The sequence below is a fragment of the Falco punctatus genome, assembly GCF_963210335.1.
Source record: "Falco punctatus genome assembly, chromosome: 15".
Taxonomy (NCBI): domain Eukaryota; kingdom Metazoa; phylum Chordata; class Aves; order Falconiformes; family Falconidae; genus Falco; species Falco punctatus.
The window spans coordinates 21344391-21366823 of NC_137595.1; the positions used below are offsets into that span (position 1 = coordinate 21344391).

The window sequence follows — 22433 nt, forward strand, 5'->3', positions numbered from 1 at the left end:
CTGGCTGGGGCTGGTCCTGCCAAGCGGGATGGTATGTTAGAGCTGCTGAAGTCAGAGTTCATGGAAAGCGCTTTGAACAGTCAGCTGTGTTGTACTTCTGCTGTAGAACTAAAGTGCCTTTGAGGTATGTTCGGTGAAGGCAAGGGAGAAAAAAAATAGTTAATCTCTAACAACCAAACCAGAAAATAAGTATTTCTGGCTTCCACTAGTGAGTCACTTCTTTTAGTTGAAGAGTTTGATAATTTCTGCAGACTGGAAGGAAGGTGATCTACTGGTTGAAGTACCTAATTAAGATGAGGTTATGAATCATAAATGAGAAATTAGCCTTCTGCTGAGCACATCAATGAAACACTCATATTGCCATCATCTTTTTTTCTTCTTGCTCATACAAAGGTATTAACTATGTTGCTGGGACATGAGGTAATTCGGGAGACATTCCTAACATACAGGGTACTACAAATTCTCATGTAACGTTGAAAATACTGGTAACACCTAGATGGGGAGAATTTGAGAGAGAACTTCTTTTGCACAGCTAGCTCATGAGCATCTGTATTGTTTCTGCAGTTTAATTCAGTGCCTTTGTCCTGTTAAAATTTCAGACTTGCCCATAAATTTAATGAATAATACAACTTTAAGGTACTGCTTTTTCATTTAACTCTGCAAATGAGCAATCTCTGAGTTTGTCAGGTCTTCTAAGTTTTACCTGGTTAGTTTAATGAGAGTTCGAATGTTATTATTTTTTATTTAAAAAATCAGAAATGCAGGTTAAGGTAGTGTCTTGGTATTTGGTACAGATAACTAATGTCAGGAGATACTACACGTTTTTGAAGGAGGAAGAGCTAGCTAGTGATCTATCACTGTGCCTTATGTCCCTTAGTACTCTGGGAAGAATTCTGTAGTCCGTAAGTGCTAAGCAGTATGGAGATACACAATATTACTGTTGAAAGTAAATGGACAAGGCAAGTGTTTTATCACTCCTTGTTGGCCCACTAGATTGTTTTTAAGTAGTAATAAATTCATGACTGATTGGATTTAGTTTACACATGATGTGGCTTAAGGGAAAATGTAAAATATTTCTTGTACTGTAACTTTGCATTATTGAAGGAATATATAGTACCAAAAGAGCATGATGTTATTTCCTTTTGAATAAAGGAATGTAACAAACAATACCTTTTGTGGGCTTACTGGTTTTACTCCTGCAGTCTCCAGTGGCAGTGGAGAGACAACTAGTCAGTTGTGTTCTGAAACCTCTGAGATTGCTGAAGCATAACTGCAGGGAAGATACTTTGCTGACTCCTGGAAGGATGGGAACACCAATTAAGAATTCACTGTAGTTAATATGTCTGGATAGTCAGCTGCTAAAGAATTAATTTTTTTTTTGTAAAAGAGAAAATAATTTATTCTAGCTGTGATTCTCTTGTTTTGTGCAACCTTTAGGTGATCTCCCCCTCCCCCCATTTTCCCATAAAGAGGTTTGCATTGCTGAATATCTCAGTGAAGTTAGCAACAACCAACAGATCTGAACTTCCTGCTCATAGGTATGACCTTCCCCACCCTTTGTCAACTCAGTGCTGACGAGGAAGGACTAAAGAAGGAAATTCTGAATCTTTTAACTTGGATAAGAACAAAGCCTTTGAGTTGAACTAAACCACTGGAAGAAAGAAAGAGTTGAAGCATAGCTGCTTATTAGATAATCAGATGTTGGTTATCTTGTGTTAATATATACCTGTTAGGTTTCTCTCATCAGATTTCCCTGTGTTACTGTAGTCAGCTTCTTAAGCCAGACAGTTTTCTGTAGTGCATGAGCTGAGAGCAGAATCCTGAATGACGGACAGATTTTCAAGTTTTCTGCCGTGTTCTCTACCTTGCTGAAATAGGAGCAAGATGACATAGTAAGTGCCACTGTGGAAATCCTGTTGTACAGCCAGATGGGATCTGTGGAGTCATGCTGAGGCAGTAGTAGTCTAAATATTCTAGTAAGTTCAGTCTGGTAATGTAGTGCTGTGCAGCAGGGTGGGAGGCAAAGCTTAAAGTGGACAATGTGGACGTATAGCTGAGTGGACAGTGAAGAGATAGAAAGTAGCAGAAGCCTTGGGGTAGAAATCCTATTATCCATTTACTGGTTATAATATCAGAGCTCTAGTTTGAAGAGTATTGTCCCATTTGCTGTCAACAGTAAGGTAGGGGGGAAAGCATCGATGTGCATTTATGTGTTTGTGCCATCTGTTTTTCCATCAGTGTAAACATCCCATATAGATTCATAGGTTTCCTAGGATATCAAAGCTAAAGCGCTTAAAATTGGGGTACAGTGAGCTGGCGTGATCTGTTACAGTAGCTTGCAAAGGGGAAATACAGTGAGTTTGTCACTAGTAGAAATATTCCTAATGTAAATTAAAGTCTTAATTCAAGATCCCACCTCTGAGGCTTTTTTCTTAGCAATAGCATCTTTTCAGTCTTGACCAATAGCTGATTTTATGGTTTAAGAGGGAAGATAGGAGATGATGGACAAGAAGAGAGGAGCAAACCTGGAAATAGCGAGACTGACTGACTTATTCTGAGTATTTCCTAAAGGATCACCTGTTGAAGTGTACATCAGTCTGTGGGTAAAGAGGAGATTATCTGGGTTTTTCCCCCCACTTCACTTGTTTTGGCTCTTGTTTATTCCCTGACCAAGAATGGTGCCTGTTCATGTTCTGGAATGGAATGAGCAAAGGTCTTATAATCAAATAGACATTCTATAGCTAAGGTGCCAGCAAGCTCTAGAATTTGCAGTTAAAAGGAAAATTTCAAAGCATAAGCAGTAAACAAATGTCATGCTTTGTGTGTATAGTGCGATTTTCTTTTAAAAAAGCTGTTGCAGAATTAGTCTGATGCTTACAAAATGTTAATATTGCCATCTTTATGGAGACAGTGTATGTGTTTTAAAGTCAATAAATACCAAGGTGGCAGTCATTTTGGGGAAAACATTTCACAAAACTTTATGCTGTTCCTGTCTCTTAGCATCTTACTACATTTCCTTATTTTCTTATCATAGAATCATTTAGATTTGAAAAGACCTTTAAGATCGAGTCCAACCATTAACCCAGCACTGCCAAGTCCACCGCTAAACCATGTCCCTAAGTGCCACATCTACACGTCTTTTAAATCCCTCCAGGGATGGTGACTCCACCGCCTCCCTGGGCTCCTGTCCCAGTGCTGGACAACCCTGTCAGTGAAGACATTTTTCCCAGTACCCAACTAAACCTCCCCTGGCACAACCTGAGGCTGTTTCCTCTTGTCCTGTCGCTTGTTCCTTGGGAGAAGAGACTGACCCCCACCTCGCTGCACCCCCCTGTCAGGTAGCTGTGGAGAGCGAGAAGGTTCCCCCTGAGCCTCCTTTTCTCCAGGCTGAAGCCCCCCGGCTCCCCCCGCCACCCCCATCAGCCTTGTGCCCCCACCCCAGCCCCTGCCCGGCGCTGGACACGCTCCAGCCCCCCAGTGCCCCCCCTGCCCTGCGGGGCCCAAACCTGCCCCCAGGGCTCGAGGGGCGGCCGCACCATCGCCGAGGGACGGTCACTGCCCTGCTCCTGCTGGCCACGCTGTTTCGGCTACCAGCCAGGGTGCTGCTGGCCTTGGCCACCTGGGCACCCTGCAGGTCACATCCAGCCGCCCCCCCAGGCCCTTTCCCGCCGGGCAGTTCCCAGCCCCCAGCTGCCTGGGGCTGGTGTCCCCCCGGGCACGGAGCGGTGCTGAGCCTCACACCACCGGCCTCGGCCAGCGCCCCTCAGCCCAGCGCCCCGGCAGCCCCCAGCCCCTGGCAGGTCAGCACTCCTGCCTAACCCGGTGTCATCTCCAGACTTGATCTTATTGGCAACTTTGTTTCATTGTCCTAAAAAAAGAGGTGCTGCTTGGGATTTTGGTGTTTATCCCCAGGGAACTAATGTATCCTTCAAGGTTTTATTTTAGATGCAAGTCTCTCATTCTACTTGAGGCTTTATTCAGATGTTTCTTTTAAAAGCAGCTGTCTTTGTATTTCTAGTATCTTCTCGAGAATGAATATATATTTAGGTGAAGTAACTTGGAGTCATAATTGTGCTACAGAAAGCTTGTAAAAAGTTGTTTGAATTTCAAGCAAGCTATGTTCTCATTAGAAATATGTGTCTGAGATTTGAAGGGCATACAGATTTCATGCCTGAGCCCAGAATTGAACATACCTGCTGCAGCTATTGCACAACTTTTACTGTGAATGGTTTAATTTATTGGTGTGTTTGACAACACGTCGTGTGCAGGGCTTCAGACAGGCCATGGAGTCTTTAGATTGCACCAGAGATTTAGCAATGCAGAGAAAGCTGATAGGCTTCCATTTGAAATGGTAGTAACTGTAAAATGGCAGAAATTCACAGACCCAAATAATACCAGTAGCCTTGCATGCTCTATTACTGAGTGGCAACAAGTCATTTGTGCCTTAATATGACTAACTTAAAAACAAGTTCTACTGCATCAGAATTCAAGACAAAGAGGGTTGGAGTAGCTATTTTCTAATTTGCAACTCTGCAATAATGAGAAGTCCTATCCTGTGGAATGTTTCTACTGTTACACACTGAGGTTGTCAGTGCACTTTAATTTTCACAATAGCAGCTGAAATAAACTACCCTTGGAGATCATGCAGTGCTGCTCTTCTGTGGAGAAGCACTAATGTAAACTGTGGGCAGTCTTGACTTGACAGCTGTGCTGACAAACCAAAAAAGATGCTTTTTGCACTAGACAGATGTCTAAGTGTTGGAAATTTTCCAGTGAGAAGCAGAAAAGCTTTATTCTTCCAGTATTTTCATGTCACATGAAGTATGGTTTAAATGAAAGGAATGTTTTCTGATGGGGAATGTTATTGCAGAGCTTTTTAGCATGCAGAGGATTAGCTTGTTAATCACCTCTCTGAGTAACTAGATTCTACCAGTTGTACAGGAAAATTCTTGATGTTGTGAATAGGGAGGCATGGTGATTAAGGAAACTAGTTATTATTTTAACTTCATTTGATATATTTGCATGGCACAAATAGTGCCAGAATGTCTCCTGCATTTGCATATATTTTGTTACAATATTTATCAAATATAGATATGACATTCATAGGTTAATTATTTTTTTTGAGAAAGAGACATTGTTGAGGATCTCATCTGAGCAAAAAACAATAGAAGGAGAAGATCACATTAAAAAAATATGCACTGCTCCTTATAGCAGTAGTTATCCTTGGTATACATATACACCGTGGAATTTCGTCTTGGAAATTTTAGTCATCAACATCAGTAATTCAGTAAAAGTTAAAACTTGGAAGCAAATTCTTCTCTTGACATGAAACTAAAGTTGATTTTACAAATCCTTTTCCTTTTTTGAGGTGTGGTTTGACACTGGCTGGACACCAGGTGCCAACCAAAGCCACTCTGTCACTCCCCTTCTCCACTGGACAGGGGAGAGAAAATATAATGAAAAGCCTGTGAGTCAGACGAGGACAGCCTGGGCTCCTCTCCCCTGCCAGGAGCTGGTCCAGTGCGGGCTGCCCACGAGTCACAGCCCCCTGTGGGCATCCCCCGGCTCTCTTGTGGGGCCCTCCCCAGGCTGGTGGATATGCAGGAAGGTATCTGCTCCTCTGTGGGCTGGGGGGCACAGCCCGCTGGGGGATCTCTGCTCCTGTGCCTGGACCCCCACCCCACCTCCCCCTGCCCCGACCCAGGTGCCTGCAGCACTGATGCTCTCGCATGGCCTCGCTCTCTTCGGCTGCAGGTTTTTTTGCGCACTTTTTTTCCCCCTTCTTAAATGTGTTCCCCCAGAGGTGCTCCCACTGTCACTGATGGGCTCGGCCTCTGCCAGTGGTGGCTCTATCTCAGAACCAGCTGGCGTGGGCTCTGTCGGACATGGGGGAAGCTTCTGGCAGCTTCTCACAGAAGTCACTCCTGTAGCCTGCCCCCCTGCTACCAAAACCTCACCATGCAAGCCCAATGCATGAGGAAACGAATGGGTTTTTTTGGTTTGTTGCACACATAGTGTTCCATAGCATCTTATGTCTTCCATATTTGAATTCTTCATAACCCCTTCATTCTGTTGAAATTCATTTGAATGGTGAAGAGGACGTTTCTTCTAGCAGGCAGAAGCGATGAACATATAATCCCATGTTCTTTTAGTGTTGGAGAACATGGTCAAGGGTGGCTTATGCCATGTACTGTACTGTTGTATGGCACTGTAAGGCATGCTTTGTGGCATAGTTGCAGTATTAGGAATATTTTATGGTAAAAAGCAGTGTCTCGACTGTGTAAAGATGGACTAAGGCTTACGGGTGATGATATTCCATGTGTTAACACTTGCCTCTTTATTGAGTATTTGATAATGATGGGCATAGGTTTTGTTTGTACTTCTCAAAGCATGAACCTCTTCAAGAAGTACTTTGTTTTTGATCCCTGTGGTTCTGCACCTCATCTTAAGTGAAGCTTCATTAGCAAACTACTCTTCCCCACCTCCACTCTGCAAAATTTAAGGATAACAATGGAGAGCATAGTACAGGTTAAACATGTCTAAATTTCGTGCCGTATTTCACTATATTGGATGAAGGTTTGTTTTCTTCTTTTTAGGTACTCTTCCACTCATCAAGATGGAAAGTTCAGATTCTAGTGATAAAGGAAATATTGATCAATCAGAAGCACAACGTCAGAGTCAGCTAGATCGGTTAGATCGAGAAGAAGCTTTCTATCAGTTTGTAAACAACCTGAGTGAAGAGGACTACAGGCTTATGAGAGATAACAATTTGCTAGGAACACCAGGTAGGTAATGCTTGTGTATGTACATCTTATTAGAATTGCTTGTAGGCAATTTGTCATTTTTTGTTCTCCTGAAACTGTTTCACCCATTTAGCTTGTGTGCTGCAGTTGTGTTCCATGGTGCATTCTTACTAATTTGTACGTACCCAAATCTGAGCAGTCCCCTGACTGGTGGAGAGGTAGTTAGGATGATGTGGGTTCATCAAATACAAAAGTCTAGTGTTTACACAACTCAGTGGGAACACCTGGAGCTGACCCAGTTCCAGTTATGGACCCTTAGACATTTTTGATCGAAAAGTAATCTCTTGTAAGCATCATATGAAAATTTTGTGCTGGTGAGGTGTGTTTGTAACAAGGATAAGTAGCCTGGTGTGAGGTTCTGTGTGGGCATTTTTATGTCAGTTTTCAATTGGCTTCCTGCTTTAAATTGACTCTTCATGAGATGATACCTAATTCAAACCGGTTCTAATTTAAAACACTACTTCAACTAATTTAAGCCTTTTTTCTCATGATGTGCAGGTGTCATCTTAAATATTTTACTCTGGACAGCCATTCAGTTGGTATCGGATGATGAAAATTGCCGCTAAGTTGTGGAGGTTACAGAACCAGAAAGCACATCTATCTTGAATAGGTTGAAACTTGGATCTTTTAGCTTCAGCAAAGCTTACTTGGGACAATGGTGCTGAAGTGTCTGAACTTCTCCTTAGCAACCTGTTTGGCAGTCTCATTATGGCAGGATTTATTTAGAAAAGACAAGCGGTGGCTTGTGCCTTCTTTAGAAGCTTTTGATAATGCTTGCCATACATATGATTTGGAAATATTTTTGGAAAATTTTGCTTATTTTCTAAGGTGAAATTACTGAAGAAGAGTTGCTGAGAAGGCTACACCAAGTTAAAGAAGGTCCACCACAGCAAAACAGTGATGAGAATAGAGGTATATACAGTATTTGTGAAAACTCTTAACTTTAGCACCCCATACGGACCTTAACTTGAGTGCAGGAGTGGAACAAGTTAAACCTAGGCAGGTGCAAGGTGAGCTTTGTTTCAAAACTAAGTGAACGTTATATCTGGTATCTGCTGCAGAGGTCAGTCTGGGACAGATTTCACTCATAATACATCTGCTACTTGCATCGAGATAAAGTTGCATTTAGGTTTGTGGGGATTTTGTTTGTTTTTTGGTTTGGGTTGTTTTTTTTTTAAGATTGCCTTTCTGTCTGCTCCCTTCTGGGATGCTTTTTGGCAATCCCTCTTTTTGTTCACCATTCTTCCCTTCCAAAGATGGTGTATTGCTTTCGTTATCACCCTTCTGAAGAGATTGATGGAGGAAGCTTGTAGCTTACCACTGGGGTTCATTCTTTAGTGAGATAGATTTGCTATAAAGCAGTTCTTCAAGTGAAGGGTCAAGACAAACTTAGTTCTCTATTTAGGGGTCGATAGATCACTTAATTGTTTAGAAGGGAAAACACAGAATATTGATGTTATGACACAGGAAACATGGCTTTCCGTTTACTTACGATAAACAATATGTGTTATTTTGACTTGTTTTGCGATGTGATGGCTGCAGCCTATCTGTACCTATTAGAAAAAATGTCCACTCCTGCTCCCTGAAAAGAGCTCTGGTAGATAAGAATTGTGATGCTATGTGTGAAACCACAATAACACTCGGTAGGATTATGTGCTTCTAAATTGTCACTTGTTAAACCAAGCAATTATATTCTTGGAAAAGATAGCTCCAAAATTAGCTCAGTACTCTAATTTTGGTAGTTCCCTGTCTTTTTCACAGGTGCAGAGTCCGCAGAAGATGTTTCAAATGGAGATTCTATAATAGACTGGCTTAATTCAGTCCGACAGACTGGAAATACAACACGAAGTGGGCAACGAGGAAACCAGTCTTGGAGAGCAGTGAGCCGGACTAACCCAAATAGTGGTGACTTCAGATTCAGTTTGGAAATAAATGTCAACCGTAATAATGGGAACACAAATCCAGAAACTGAGAATGAGCCATCTGTAGAGCCTTCCAGTGGGGAGGATTTGGAAAACAGCCAAAGTGACTCTGAAATTCCAAGGTCTGAATCACCATCTGTAAGACAGCCTGGATCAGAAAGGAGCACTTCAGAGGAGCTAACAACTGAGGAAGCTTCCCCTCCTAGAGGGCAGAGGAGAGCGAGAAGTAGGAGTCCAGAACAGCGGAGAACACGGGCTAGGACTGATAGAAGTAGGTCACCTATTAATCCAGTGAGTGAGCCTCCTCGCAGGTCTCATCACAATACATCATCTCAAACACTTGACCACTCCTCAGTGAATGAAGCTGAGGGAAGCTCTAGAACTAGGCAGCATGTGACGTTAAGGCAGCATACAGTGGGGACTGAGATGCCAAGTGAAAATGCAGTTCTGTTTTCAACCCCTGAAGCAAGACCTGTTCCTCAAGCAGCAGGTTCTTCAGAAACTAACGGCACCAGTGAGTCTGCAACTCCTGGGCAGAGGCCTCCTACTATAGTACTTGATCTTCAGGTGAGAAGAGTTCGTCCAGGAGAGTATCGGCAGAGAGACAGCATAGCCAACAGAACGCGGTCCAGGTCCCAGACACCTAACAACACAGTCACTTACGAAAGTGAACGGGGAGGGTTTAGGCGCACGTTTTCACGTTCAGAACGGGCTGGAGTGAGAACTTATGTCAGTACCATTAGGATTCCTATCCGTAGGATCTTAAACACAGGCTTGAGTGAGACTACATCAGTTGCTATTCAGACCATGCTAAGGCAGATAATGACAGGCTTCGGAGAGCTGAGTTACTTTATGTATAGTGATAGTGATGCAGATCCTAGTGGCCCAACTCCAAATCAGAACGTGGATGCTTCTGAGCCACAGAACGGAGGTGGTGCTACTTCAAGTAATGAAAATACAGATGTTGGCTCAGGGGAGGTGTATGAAGGTGGTAATGAAGGTGGTTCAACGTCTGGTGCCAGACGGGAAGGTCGGAATACAAGGGGATCGGTCACTTTTGAAGAAAGTGGTTCTCTACCATTCCTTAGCCTAGCACAATTTTTCCTACTAAATGAAGATGATGATGACCAACCGAGAGGACTCACCAAAGAACAAATTGACAACCTAGCGATGAGGAATTTTGGTGAGAGCGATGCTCTGAAAACCTGTAGTGTGTGTATTACAGAGTACACGGAAGGCAACAAGCTCCGTAAATTGCCTTGTTCACACGAGTATCATGTCCACTGCATTGATCGCTGGTTATCAGAAAATTCCACTTGTCCCATTTGTCGCAGAGCAGTCTTAGCTTCTGGTAACAGAGAGAGTGTTGTCTAAATGAGATCTAAATTTATGGCCAAGCAGCTAGTGTGATAGTGATGGGCAAAGAAGTCATTTCCTTTATGGCCACTTTTTGAGTGGTATCTCAGTGTATAGTAATGACTTGGAGTGAATCTTCCCTCATGAAAGCATTTTCTCTCAATTCAAGTTTTAAAATTGGAAAATTTCTTTAATTAGAGTTTTCAAGATCTAGTCAGTTTTGGGTGTTATATTTCACGTGTCCAAAGACATCTACCCACTTAAAAATATTTTGTTCTTTGTGAAGAGTATCAAGTTCTTTCCCCCACCCAGCCAGCCCCTGCCATCCCAGTCCAATAAATGTTTTGTCCTCAAGATTGTGCTTATGAGAAATTCTTCAAGAAGTCATCCCAGCTAAACGTACATGAGTCGCAGAGGAATTTTTGCAAGAAATCCAACTATCTGAAAACTGAATTTAATTGCACACTTCAACATACTTTTAATTTCATACTGGGTTAATATTGGACATGTCTGTGTAAATAACACTAATCTTAGCCCTTTCCCCATCACTATGGCACGCTGTAGGGTGAACTGTTAGCTTAATTGGGATATTTATCTTGTTGTGGAAATATAAGAATTGCCTATGCTTGTTTAAATAAAAAGAAAAAATCTGTTTTAAAATTGTAAAGCTTTTTTGTAGAAGCTCAGTACTTTTCCAATGCACTGTTGTACTAACGCATTAAGAATTAAAATTGTATCATGCTTAGAAATCAAGAATGCTTTTCATACAAAACCCACCACACAGAGAGCAAACTAATACAAGAGAGCTGCTTTTGTAACTGTGTACCTGTCAAGAGCAGTGCATATCTGTACTATTTATGTGAACAGCTACTGTAATATAAAACCAGTTGAATTAGACATCTTAATTGCATTAAAAAAATGGAAATTAAATGTTATAATTGCAGTGTTTTGGCTCAGTAATGCCACCAGGAAAAGACGATAAAAATTAGAAACTGTTCTAATGGCTGGTTATTTCTTGGTATGGTTGCACAAATGGGTATGTACCAGTTTGTTCAGTGAGGTTTATGCCCCGTCTTTCTGTTAGCTTTCACTTTCCATTTTTGAGGCAACGCTGTGTAACTCTTCAGCAGACAAGTATTGACAGGGGTGTGTGTGTTTTTTCTTCCCCACCAGCTTCAACTGTTAGTAACCTCTGCATCTGTTGAGTGAACATGCTGATATATGTGGTGTTGGTAGCCTGTGACACAAGTGCCACAGAAAGATAAGTATTAACTGGAAAACAGATTATTAGTGTGTTAGGTTGTTTGAAAATCATAATTGATTATGGGAGTGCACTTAAATGTGTAGCCAATTCTAAGAATACCATTAAAAAAAACCCAATGAACTCAATAGTCTCATTGGATAGATGATTGGACAGATAATCATTGGACAGATTAAAATTAATATACTTTTAATATTATATATGTGGCATACTGAAATTGAGAATTGGAAAATGTACCTAAAACTCTCATCAGTGTCAGGGGAAAACATCCTTTACCCTCAGTGACCCATTCTTTGTTTTATTCTCTAATGATTTTTTTTTTTTTTTGTCCTCTAGCTTACATGTGCAACAGGGAAAGCAGTATTTACTTCAACTCCAGGGCAGTAGTTAGGAAGGGATATGGACTGCTCTTGCTGGCTATATGGGAAATGTTGCTTGTTCCTCAGATGACAAAACCAAAGCTGGCCTATCTTTTTTTCCTAATTAAACCACATTTTTGGTGTTTTATAGTGGTGGTCGCATAAACTATAGTCTCTGCTCTAAGCCATTCTAACATCTCATCAGCTAGTTAAGGATTCCACTATGTCCCAAAATTCCGGATTTTTTCTGCGTGTGCGTTTTGTGTTTGGTTCAGTGGGAAACCCTGACTGGCTATGGAGCTTGCTTTCCTCCTGGTGGGACACGCCGTTGTGGCAGAGGGAATACCTGTATTCTTTTTGAACAGAAGAATAAATAAGCTCACGGTTTTGAATTTTTCCCTCTGACATGCACCACTGTAAAACTGGAAGTTAGCTCTTAATTTCAGGTGCTGGGCTCTGCCAAAATTTCCTCAATAAAATGACACTTCTGAATTTCTTCCAGTAGCGTTCACGTAGCAAATACATGGTATCAGTTTCGGTTTCCAGTAGCTTTACTGACTTACTGGAGCATAGAATTAGAAGGAAGAAACCCCTCTCTACGTGAATACCATGTTAGATTTTGAAAGTCTGATGTACATCTTGGAGGACTAAAGCTAGTGACCAGAAAGAAAGGAGCCCACTAGTGCTAATGAATGTGAAGCACGGCTGTGATATGTGTCATTCAACATAGCTTTCTTTTTAATGTTCTGAGTTTCCAGTAACTGTTCACGTTGGTAGAATCAACTTTACAGTTTTGTTATAGCTTAATAGTGGCATGCCTTAACATTTATCTTTCTGTAACAATAGCAACTAATAAAATGTTGGAGGTTTCCCAAATGGTACCAAGAACAAATAATTTCATCTCAGTTCAGGAGACCTTGAACGTTCTCAGTGCTTTATATGCCTTTTCCGATGCCGAGCGTGCTGAAGGCGCTGGGGTTTGTTGGTGGAAATTAAATCGCTGATACGGCAAAGACCTCTTGATGTAGCTGAGTCATCTGTCAGCCTCTGTGGTAATTCAATTTCTATTCTTCTAAAGTTAGATGGGAGTTAGGAAAAGCCGATATTAACACTTCAGTTGCTAACAAAATATGAAAGAGTAATTTAACAAGGTTCACAGATAGCCTAATTTATGGTTTATGAATCACTTTGGTATTGAGTGTTTATACTTACTACTTCCCTCAGTTTATGCTTTCCTGGTATTACAAGAGGGATACAGCCACTTCACTGGTGCTTGTAGCTATATGAAGGGTTAAACCGGCTAGTGTTGCCATTTTCAAAGGCATGGTTGTACAGAAATGAGGAGTCTGAGGAGGCAGCCAGCGGTGTTGCATCAGCTGCCTGGTTCGCAGTGCCACCGTGTGGGAGCCTCTCGGCCTTCCTGCAGCGCCGGCGGGGCTGTCCCCGTCCCGGGAGCAGCGCGGTTTCTTTTGCATTGAAGGCTGTTGCTTTGCTTTATTTTTTGAATGAGGTCCCTTGTAATTGCCTGCCTCAGTCGCTGTGGTGGTGGCTTTTGCAAGCTGCGAACTACCAAGCTCCTGCTGTGAGTATCTGCCCGGTGTGTGAGCTTCATTCCTTTCTGCCAGGACAGACCTGTACCCGCAGGGCCTCTGCACAGAGCAATTACAGCAGTCACAAGGCCAAAACCTAGAATGCACAGCATTTTTTATGTAAGAGTGTGTTTGATAGTTTGACTCAGATTGTGAAGCGATACAGAGTGGTGGATGCTTTTTTTTTTTTTTTTTTTTTTTTTTAATTGGGGCTTTATCCATTAAAAAGACTGTGAAGAGTCATTCGTTTGTTAGATTTCCCTTTCACGTGCTCTTTTTGATTTCTTTGAACAAGTTGGGGTTTTTTGCAGAGGACTTGTAGGCAGTTAATTGACCTGTTTTAGAAATGATTTGATTAGTGTAGGTATTGCAGGCATAGAAATGACTCAAAAGTTTAGCGAGAAATATTGATGCGCAGGCCTGGCAGCTGCACCGCCGTGATACCTTACCGGCTTTGAAGGAGCCATAATTGTCCATTGTGTCAACTTGCCAATGAATGGATTTCCCACCGAAGTTGGCACAATGGACCATAATGACTGTCATTCCAGTTTCCCCTCACTTGTCTGGATTATGCAAATGCGGGGAGTCCAAGGGACTGTTTCCCTGGTATATCTGCAGTCCATGTTTATCTTGAAATAGTCGCCTACACAAAGAGGAGGTTCCCAGTGGTCTCATAATAGCGCGAAGAGGAATGCAGCTGGGGGCGACCACCGCGCTCTGGGCTTGGAGCAGCGCGGCGAGGGGGGTGCCGAGTCTGCCGGCACCAGCTTCCCCATCGCGCTGCCGCACAGAGTGTGTCCTGCCGGCTTAGCCACAGCCTTACCTCTTGGTTGGGATCCTTTGCGGGAGCGTGTACATTCGTGTCGCTGGTGTCTGGGATTTCTCATCAGTCATCCGCGGTGCTGGAGGAAGGGTCTGTACGGGAGCATGGAGCTGAGGAGGTGCACAGGTGTCTGCCTGCTCCGCTGCCTTCTCCAGCAGGAGGTGCTTTGGATGAGGCTTGGCTTGGAGCCACCTTCAGGGAATTTATAACAAATTCAGAAATATTTCCAGCCCTTACGTACACTAGGCTTTTTGTTTGTTTGTCCTTGACTAGGGAGGGAAGAAGGAGAGTGAAGAGACAGAATCAGTGGTGACTTACCCAAGTACATACAAGTTGTGTTAAAAAAGAAAAAAAGTGTGCATCTGTTATACCAGGGCTTCCCAACCTCTTGATTTGAGGCATCTATTTTTATTTTTGTTTTTCTTAGGGAAACATGCCATTGAATTTGTTTTGGTTGTTTTATCTGGTTTTGTTCCCTTAAGCTAAAATACCTGAGACTTCTTCCTGAATTTCATTATCTGCTAGTAAGGCTGTTGGTTGGGAAGCCCTGAATTCACCTGAGAATGTAACAGGTTTCCTTTTTTTTTATTATTTTTATTTTTTTTGTACAGTGCTTTACATCTGTTTATGCTGGACTTGTTTAATACAAAATGGTACTCTGAGGTCATTGGACAACAGTCTGACCAGATTTGATAGCTAACATTTAGGAGGAGTGTTCCCTATGTAAGATGTCATAATGCAAATTTCAATAGACTCAATAAAATGCATGAAGTGTTCATTTTGTGCTTGATCATCACTCCTTGAGTTGATTCTTCTTATGGTGGGAATGCGCTGGAGGAAACGATGGTGGATGTGGTAGGGATTTATTTCCTCTCTACACCTTTTTCCTTGAGGCTGGTCAGAAACAGAAGAGCTGGAATGGTACAGAGTTAACTTCTCGGAAGAATTTATTGCTCCTTAGTACATAAAACTGAAGCAATAAATCTCACCATGTCCCAGACTTCTGTAAATCCATCAGTGGCTAACGTGGGATACCAAAGCAGTGTCGGCAAGTTGTCTCTCAAGTCCCGCTGTGAGGTTTGTGGGTGCCCATCGGTGCTGGGGCTGTCAGGGCTGAGTCTCCCCAGAAACCCACTCGGCTTGCACGAGGTGCTCTCACATACGGCAAAGAGCTTGGTCCTAAAATTAGTAGCTGATGTACGTGCAAATACTTGAGTGGGAAGGAAATTTTTTAGGGCGTGGGAAGCTATCTTTGTTGTCAGCGCTTCCCTCACCTCAACTCCGTTCCTCGAGTAGGAAGCGGGAGGCGTTCCCCGGGAGGAGCGTGATGGCATGGAGGGAAGGGAAGGGGTAGGAAGGTGATGTGTAGCTCGGGAACACGCAGCGCCCGGCGCTTTGGGTGCCACGGCGGGCGGTGGGTAGCAGGATCGCAGGATCGCAGCTGGGCCGATGCTTGGCAGCACCGTGAGTGATGCTCTTGTTCTGCGCGGAGGAAAGTCGTGGCTTCTCCAAGCGTGCATCAGGTCGGGATTCTACTCCAGCCTCACTCCGTGGGGAGAGCTCTTGGATAAAGGTGGAGTCTTTTCCCCATTCCCTCGAGCTCCGTGGTCTGTCTTGCGCTGCAGGTGTACAGTTCAATCTGAAATGGAGTCTTTAACACAAATGTTAACTTTTATTTCAGTGACTTCATTCATGAAGTGGTTCCCACACTTTCTGTGTCAGGAGCTCTTTGCTGGGTCGCCGACTCCAGCCCCACATCTCCCCATAGGAAGTCCTTCGGTTGGGGTAGCCCTGTATTTGTTCCTTAAAAACTGCCCATCAACCCCCAAATTGCTTAAAGAGTCCAAACCAACCTTGAGGCGTGTTCATGTCTGACTTCATCCCTATGTTTGTTTTCTTTTAATATATTTGAGGTCTTTGTTCTGGCCTGTAAAACTTTATATAACCTTTTTCCTCCCTCTCGGTGCTTAAACCCTGTAACCTTTTACATTGCCCTGCACCTCCCTTTGGAGTCTATTTCCATGGCAGATCCAGACCTTCACAGCAGAATGTGTTTGGCTGCTTTGCTGGTCCTGCTGCTGGGCGGGAGGAGAAAAGTTGTATTTGGCAAACCTGTCCATCCCAGAGCGATGGGGGTTGATGATCTTAAAGGTCTTTTCCAACGTAAATTATTCTATGGTTGTATGGGTGCAGCCATAACCATGCATCTGGGGGCTTCTCACCTCCGAGAGGGCTCTTCTGGACGCTCCTCAGTGGGATCGAGTGGTTGGAAAGATGCAGGGAGAAGAGCAAAGGCTCTCGGCTGCTCGCTCGCCCTTCCCAGCTGTTTCAAGTGTGATTGAACCTGTTTCAGGGCTTTTAATATAATGAATCTGAACTCAGCTCTGTTGTGGCTCCCTAAACCGTTACAATAAAGTTACATAGGGAAAACTAAAGCCATTTTTTAGTCTTAAACTGGAGGGGCATTGTCTCTGACGTTAATGAGATGCTGATGCTGCATGCTCCAACTGTTCCCCTGAATAAATCCCCTGTTAAGCCAAGCATGTGAAAATCCAGGCGTCAAGTCCCCTCAGCAATGATTACTTCAGAAAATAGGAGTCATCCCATATTTGTGGAGGGTTTCTTGAGTTTTGGCACCCTACGCCAGCAGGGTCTCGGATTTTCATGGAAAAAGCTTACGAGGCAGCATCCCTGTGCCAGTGCAGTGGGAGCGGGATGGGGGCTGCGGTGGGTTCCCGGTGGCTCCGGCAGAGCGATGTCTCGTGCAGTGCCAGGAGCAGAGCCAGCCAGGCTCCTGGGTACTAGCAGCAATGATTTTTATTTTTTTTGTACTGCTTTGATTTCTCGGAATGGACTTGCAGAATGTGATTTCTCCAGGCTGAAAGTTTGAGGCCGGTGCTGCTTTGCTCTGGAGCGGTGGCTCTGCTCGCTGGGCTGGGTCCCGTATGAAATGCCACGAAGCACAAAGTGCCTGGCTTGGTTTCTTGGCTTTAATACCCGCTCTAGTCTTTCCTTCCACAGCACTGAAACGGCCCTGACGACACCGCCCCAGACCGAAACCCCACGTTTTGCCCTGCATCTGCAAAGCCAGACCTTGCCCGCGGGCTGGCTGGTGGTTTTGCTGCTGCCGGAGGGCGTGATGGGTGTGAAAGCTCTTGAAACGAAGCTATTTCAGGAGCCCACAGGGTTCATCTCCTGACCCCAGAGCAGGGATCTCTGCCAAGGTATGAAGGCAGGTGGGACTGCTGCATGCCTGCCCTGAGCATCACTCGCTGCCAGCCAAGGCGGGGGGGGGGGGCAGCGCCAGGCAGGTGAAAGGCAGGAAAATGTGCAGTGGAAGTAGTTTAATCTCTGTAGGTGCTGCTGACTTCTAAATAAACTAAATAAATCCTAAATAAAGCGGAGAATGACTCGGGCTTTGCTACTGGCACCTTTGGGGTGGTCTTGTTTTAATTTGTAAAGATAAATCTAAATAAACTGAAATCCTTGTGTGGAGGGGGGGACGCTGCGAACTGTCGGCTGGCATCTGGGCAGTGCTGCTGGTGCTGCTGGTGCTGCTGATGCTGCTGGGCCAATCTGCCCCGTGTGTGCGGCGTGGCCAGGAGGGAAAGACGAGTGCTGGGAAATGATGGAAAGGGATGAAGGACAGAGGAAGGAAAGGAAAAGAGGTGAATTAAACTGAAGGAAAACTAAGGAAGGGTAAAAAAAGAGAAGGCTTTTGAACTGTGCTTGTCTCAGTGGGACTGGTAAAAACATCAGCACAGGTAGAAGAAGAATACTGGTGGGAGCAAAAGCACAGGACCCTGGGGGTCTGGTTGTGAGGATGCAGAGCGGGTCCAGGAGAGCCCTGGGGACCACGGTCCAGGGCCCTGGGGGGCGAGTGGGTGGCTGACAGGTGCTGATGGAGGCGATGCTGTGTTGGCCACGTATGCCGGGGCTGAACAATTCTCCAGATGAGATGACAACAGATTTATAACCATAAAATCCCAATCCTGGGCGGAAGAGGTGCAAAGCAGAACAATAGCTGGAGCCTGCGAGGGCGGCGGGGGACACAGGCGCAGGGCCCCGCTCGTACCCCACCCCGCAGCCCTGGGAGGAGCTGTTTACACAACCCTGCCGAAAAAGCCCACGAACACTGCTTGTGTTTCCAGTGTGGGATCGACTGGGGCTGCAGGTGATTGGGAGAGACTTGTTTAGCGCAGCTCTTGTGCCAAAAAAAAAAAAAAAAAAAAAAAGCATAAAAAAAGCATACCCCCAAGCCTCGGCCAGGATAAAGCATGCACGAGCAAGCGGGTCCAAAAGCAATTAGTGCTTCTTGCAGCCCAACGGGTTTCTCCATTCCCGCACCGTCGGGTGGGCTCGGGCTGCCTCCCACCGCAGGGATGCTGCATGGTCAGTGTCGGTGGCACCACAGGGAACCTGGGCTCTCCCCTCCCTCCCAGCCACACAGCTCTACTGCTCTCTTTTCCCCCTCTCCCCTGTGCTGTATTTCCCTTAGATCTAAGTATCTGTATCATTTCCTCCCTTGCTTTGCCCTGCTGCCAGTATTAAAGCAGTTTCCCATATTGCAATAAAAAAAGCCCCCACAATCCAGCCCGAAGGAAAGGAGCACATCCTGAGCTCACCCCAGCGCTCAGCCCCCCACTGCACCCTGCGTGGGCTCCTTCCCCCTTGGGTGACACATCCCAGCCCCCACACCCCACTCTCAGGGCACAGGGTCCCACGACGCCCCAGCCCGGTGCCCCCCGCAGCTGCCTGAGCCACAGCCCCCCCAGCAGCCCTGCCAAGCCTGGGTGCAGCTGAACAGCCCTTGGAAGGGATCTTTTCCCAATTATTGCTTTAATTAATGGCGGCAAAGCAATGGCTCTAGGAAAACTTTGCATTTGGAGATGGTGAAGAAAAAAAGCTGCCACTCATCCGTGCGTCCTTCAAGTCCTTCAAAGGCAATTGCAGATGGGGTTTGTTGACTGGTTGGTGTTTTTTTTTAAGGATTATAGTGCTTAAGTCCTGCAAAAAGAAAACAGATGGAGAAGAAGACAATGAAAAAAACAAGCCCAGCCCAGAGCCGTGGGGAGAGGAGCGGCAGAGCGGCTGGGCACAGCACGCACCCGTGGCCTCCAAGCGCCTGGTAACCCTTGCAGGCGGTCAGCCTCACCCAACGCACACATATGTATGTGTGTGTAGATGTATAAATTAAAAAAATGACTAAATTCAACTATAGTTATCATATATGCCATTCACATATACATATCTAAAACCATATTCAATTTATAACTTTCAAACTAATATAAAACGTTGACATGTGGTTCATATTTAATATATAATGCATGCATTTTGCATTTTGTAAGTGCAAATGTAAACATATATAATCAGCTTGTTTTAATCCATAGTATTTCAATTTTAATGTATGACTATATATAGAAATACTTAACTGTTGTGTTACAGTAATGAAAACCTCATTATTTTTTGTTGTTGTTGTTGGGTTTGGTCTTTTCTAGTTTACAGCCTTTCTATTCAAAAAACTCAGGGTTTTTCTCTGATCCAAAATCCTTTTTTTTTTCCCCTCACTTTTTCAGCTTTCCGTGTATTCGGGCTGGATCCAGCAGCCTGGCAGAGGGCGGCTGCTGCTCCGTGCCCCAGGCTCAGCCAGCAGCAGGGCTGAGCGGGGATTCCCAGCGGGCATATGCACAAACACACCTATGGAGAGAGATATAGATGTACGAATTTATTTATGTGGAGATGGGCCACGGTGAGCTGATGCTCCTGGGGGTGCTGGGAGCAGCCAGGCAGGGGCTTCCCCCCCACTGCCTCTCGGGTGCCCCCGTGGGCATGCAGCCTCCTTTTATCACACCCTCCCAAGTCCCCTCCCAAGTTTGCAGCCATCCCAAGAAGATTGTTGTAATACCAGGCGAGCATTGCTTTTTCTGTTACCTGTAAATGAAGGGCTGTGCAGCCCCAGGTGTCTGCGCGGTGCTTTCTGCTCTCGGCATGGGGCTGCAGCGTTGCCGCTCCTGCTCTGTCCCTGCACGCACCGCACGAAGTCCTCCAGAGGAAACCCTTGCTGTAGCCTCATTCCCTTTGAATCTCTATTTACCATCTCTTATCTCCTGGCGGGTTTTTGTTGGGTTTTTTATTTTTTTTTTTTTAAATACTATTTGTAGTAAATATCCTCAACTTGAAAAAGGGTTGAGATGCACATTAGAGAAAAAAAAAGCCCGAGCTATATAAAACTAATGCATATGTCAGCTTTCATCTAATGTCAATTAAAGCACGGAGCATAAACAAATCATTAATATAAAGTCCTTGGTAAAAGCCTTGTTTTCAGTGTCTCACAGCTGCCATAACCTCACTTACGAATAATCATCCCTGGTCTCTCCCGCCCTCAACCCCCCCATAACTGCTCTTATTGACAAAAAGAGATTAGCTCTCCCGTGACCAGCACTAATACCCGGAAGGCCTCACCGTGCCCCCAAACTGCTGCCAAAAGGAAGAAATAATACTAACAATAATAAGTTTACAAAACGCACCCAGCCCTGGTGCTGTCCCTGTGTGAGAGCCCCTGTGGGGCAGAGATGCCGGTGAGCCGCAGCCCCCCGAAGATGCCGGCTGATAAAAGCCAGCCCCAAAGCTGTGCCCAGGGGAGCGGAGGGGAAACCTGTCCAGGTCGCTGGGGGCTCACCCCGACCGCTGACACCACTTTGGTCACCAGCATGCTCTCAGGGGTTTCTTTCTTTATTATTTTCAGTTTTCAATGCCTTGAGTGGGACAAGGACCACCCTCTACCTCCTCTCACCCTTCTGCATGGCATCAGAAAGCTCTTCCCCCCAGTCAGGCACCAGGACCTCAGCAAAGTCTTTCCTCAAGGTATATGAAAGACTTGATAAAAATAATTCCCATGTTAAACTGCCACTTCTCTGGCCCCTTTTCCTTCAACACCCTGGGCAGGCACCCAGCAGAGGGTTGGCAGCAGCCGGGAAGCTGCCGGGGGGCCAGTGCCCACAACCCGCCACGGGGAGAGGAAACCTGGTGAGACACAGCACCGACCTCTTTTCTTTTTAAACTGGTTTTATTCTACACAATTTTTTTAAACAACATTCATAAAACATTAATTACAAAAATGTGCTAATATGGGGTAGGTTTTTGTTTTTGTATACCAACAATCAGAAATTCACATTTTGAAAGGATAGTCATACTTTTAAGACACACATTCAAATACTTTACTCCCAGATACAAAATTTTAAGGGAATATAAATCGCTTACAAGGAGCAGATGTCAAAAAAAAAAAAAAAAAAGGAATAATTTTAGACTTCAGGGTCTGACTTTTGCATCGAATTGAGTGGCTGCTGGCTCTGCTGGTCTGCCCAGGGCGCCCAGCAGCCCTGGGCACCTCGCAGGACCCAGTGCGGAGCCATGCACGGCTCCTGCTGAGTCAGGCTGGGAGCACAAGGAAAAAACCAAAAATGGGGTTGCAAAGCTACTGATGGTGCTTGCAGCCTTCTGCTGAGTCTTTCTAGTAGGTACAGACACCACGAGGGTGAGCATCACCAGCACATCGGCAGGGCAAAGCAATGCGTCCTGCCCTGGAAACCCGTGGGCAGGATTTTTTCCATCGGTGCTAGAGCTGATGCCGCCCGGGACAGCCCCGGACAGCAGCAGGGCTGGGGAAAGGCACGGCATTGGGATCCACTGACCGGCATCGGGATCCACTGACTGGGGGGTGATGGCAGCAGGCTTGGAGGTCTTGCTTTAAAAAAAGCCGTCTCCTGGGTTACCCGAAACGGCCAGCATTCAAGCCTTCACCTCGGTGCTCTTATGTGGAATCAGCTCCAAAATCCACCCATCCGAAAGCAAATATTTGGCTTCGTCCTGCTGGATTTCAGGGCAGGGGAGGGAGCGCGGGGTAATTTCCTAATTGCCCTCAGCCTCCCCAGAAAAGTCCTGTCTCTGGCTTGAACAGGTTCAAATGGCTGAAATGGGATATGCTGGGAAAGTTCAGGCCTCGAGAAGTCGTGTTCTTTCCCAAAATGATTTGAATGGATGCACAGGGCAGCCAAAAACCCAAGTGCATTCAGGCAATCTGGCCATCACCAGCTAGAAGCAGAGCATCAATGCTACACAAAAACCTGCTCCAGTAAACAACTTGTATTACACGCCACAATTAAAAATGTACAAAAAAAGAAGAAAAAAAAAAAAGCTTCATTCCTTAGTAAAATAGACACTAAGTCTTGCCTCTAATGCTACAGTTAAGAGCTACACTTGCCTTGCCAGTTGGAGGTGGACGCAGGGTGAGTGTTGGGAAGTATGTTACAAAAAAAAGGAG

At 44.9% G+C, this 22433-nt stretch overlaps 1 protein-coding gene across 2 annotated transcripts; it reads left to right on the forward strand.

Annotated features, from left to right (window-relative positions):
- Window positions 1–6616: 6616 nt before the first annotated feature.
- On the forward strand, window positions 6617–14891 carry RLIM (ring finger protein, LIM domain interacting; the record flags this gene model as incomplete). Of its 2 annotated transcripts, XM_080365415.1 has the most annotated exons (3): window positions 6617–6785; window positions 7632–7715; window positions 8565–14891. In XM_080365415.1, the coding sequence occupies 3 exons, from the start codon at window positions 6617–6619 to the stop codon at window positions 10097–10099; spliced, it is 1788 nt and encodes a 595-aa protein (XP_080221541.1). In that variant the 3' UTR covers window positions 10100–14891. The 2 variants fall into 2 exon arrangements, with proteins under 2 accessions (XP_080221541.1, XP_080221542.1); XM_080365416.1 differs by lacking the exon at window positions 7632–7715.
- Window positions 14892–22433: the final 7542 nt, after the last annotated feature.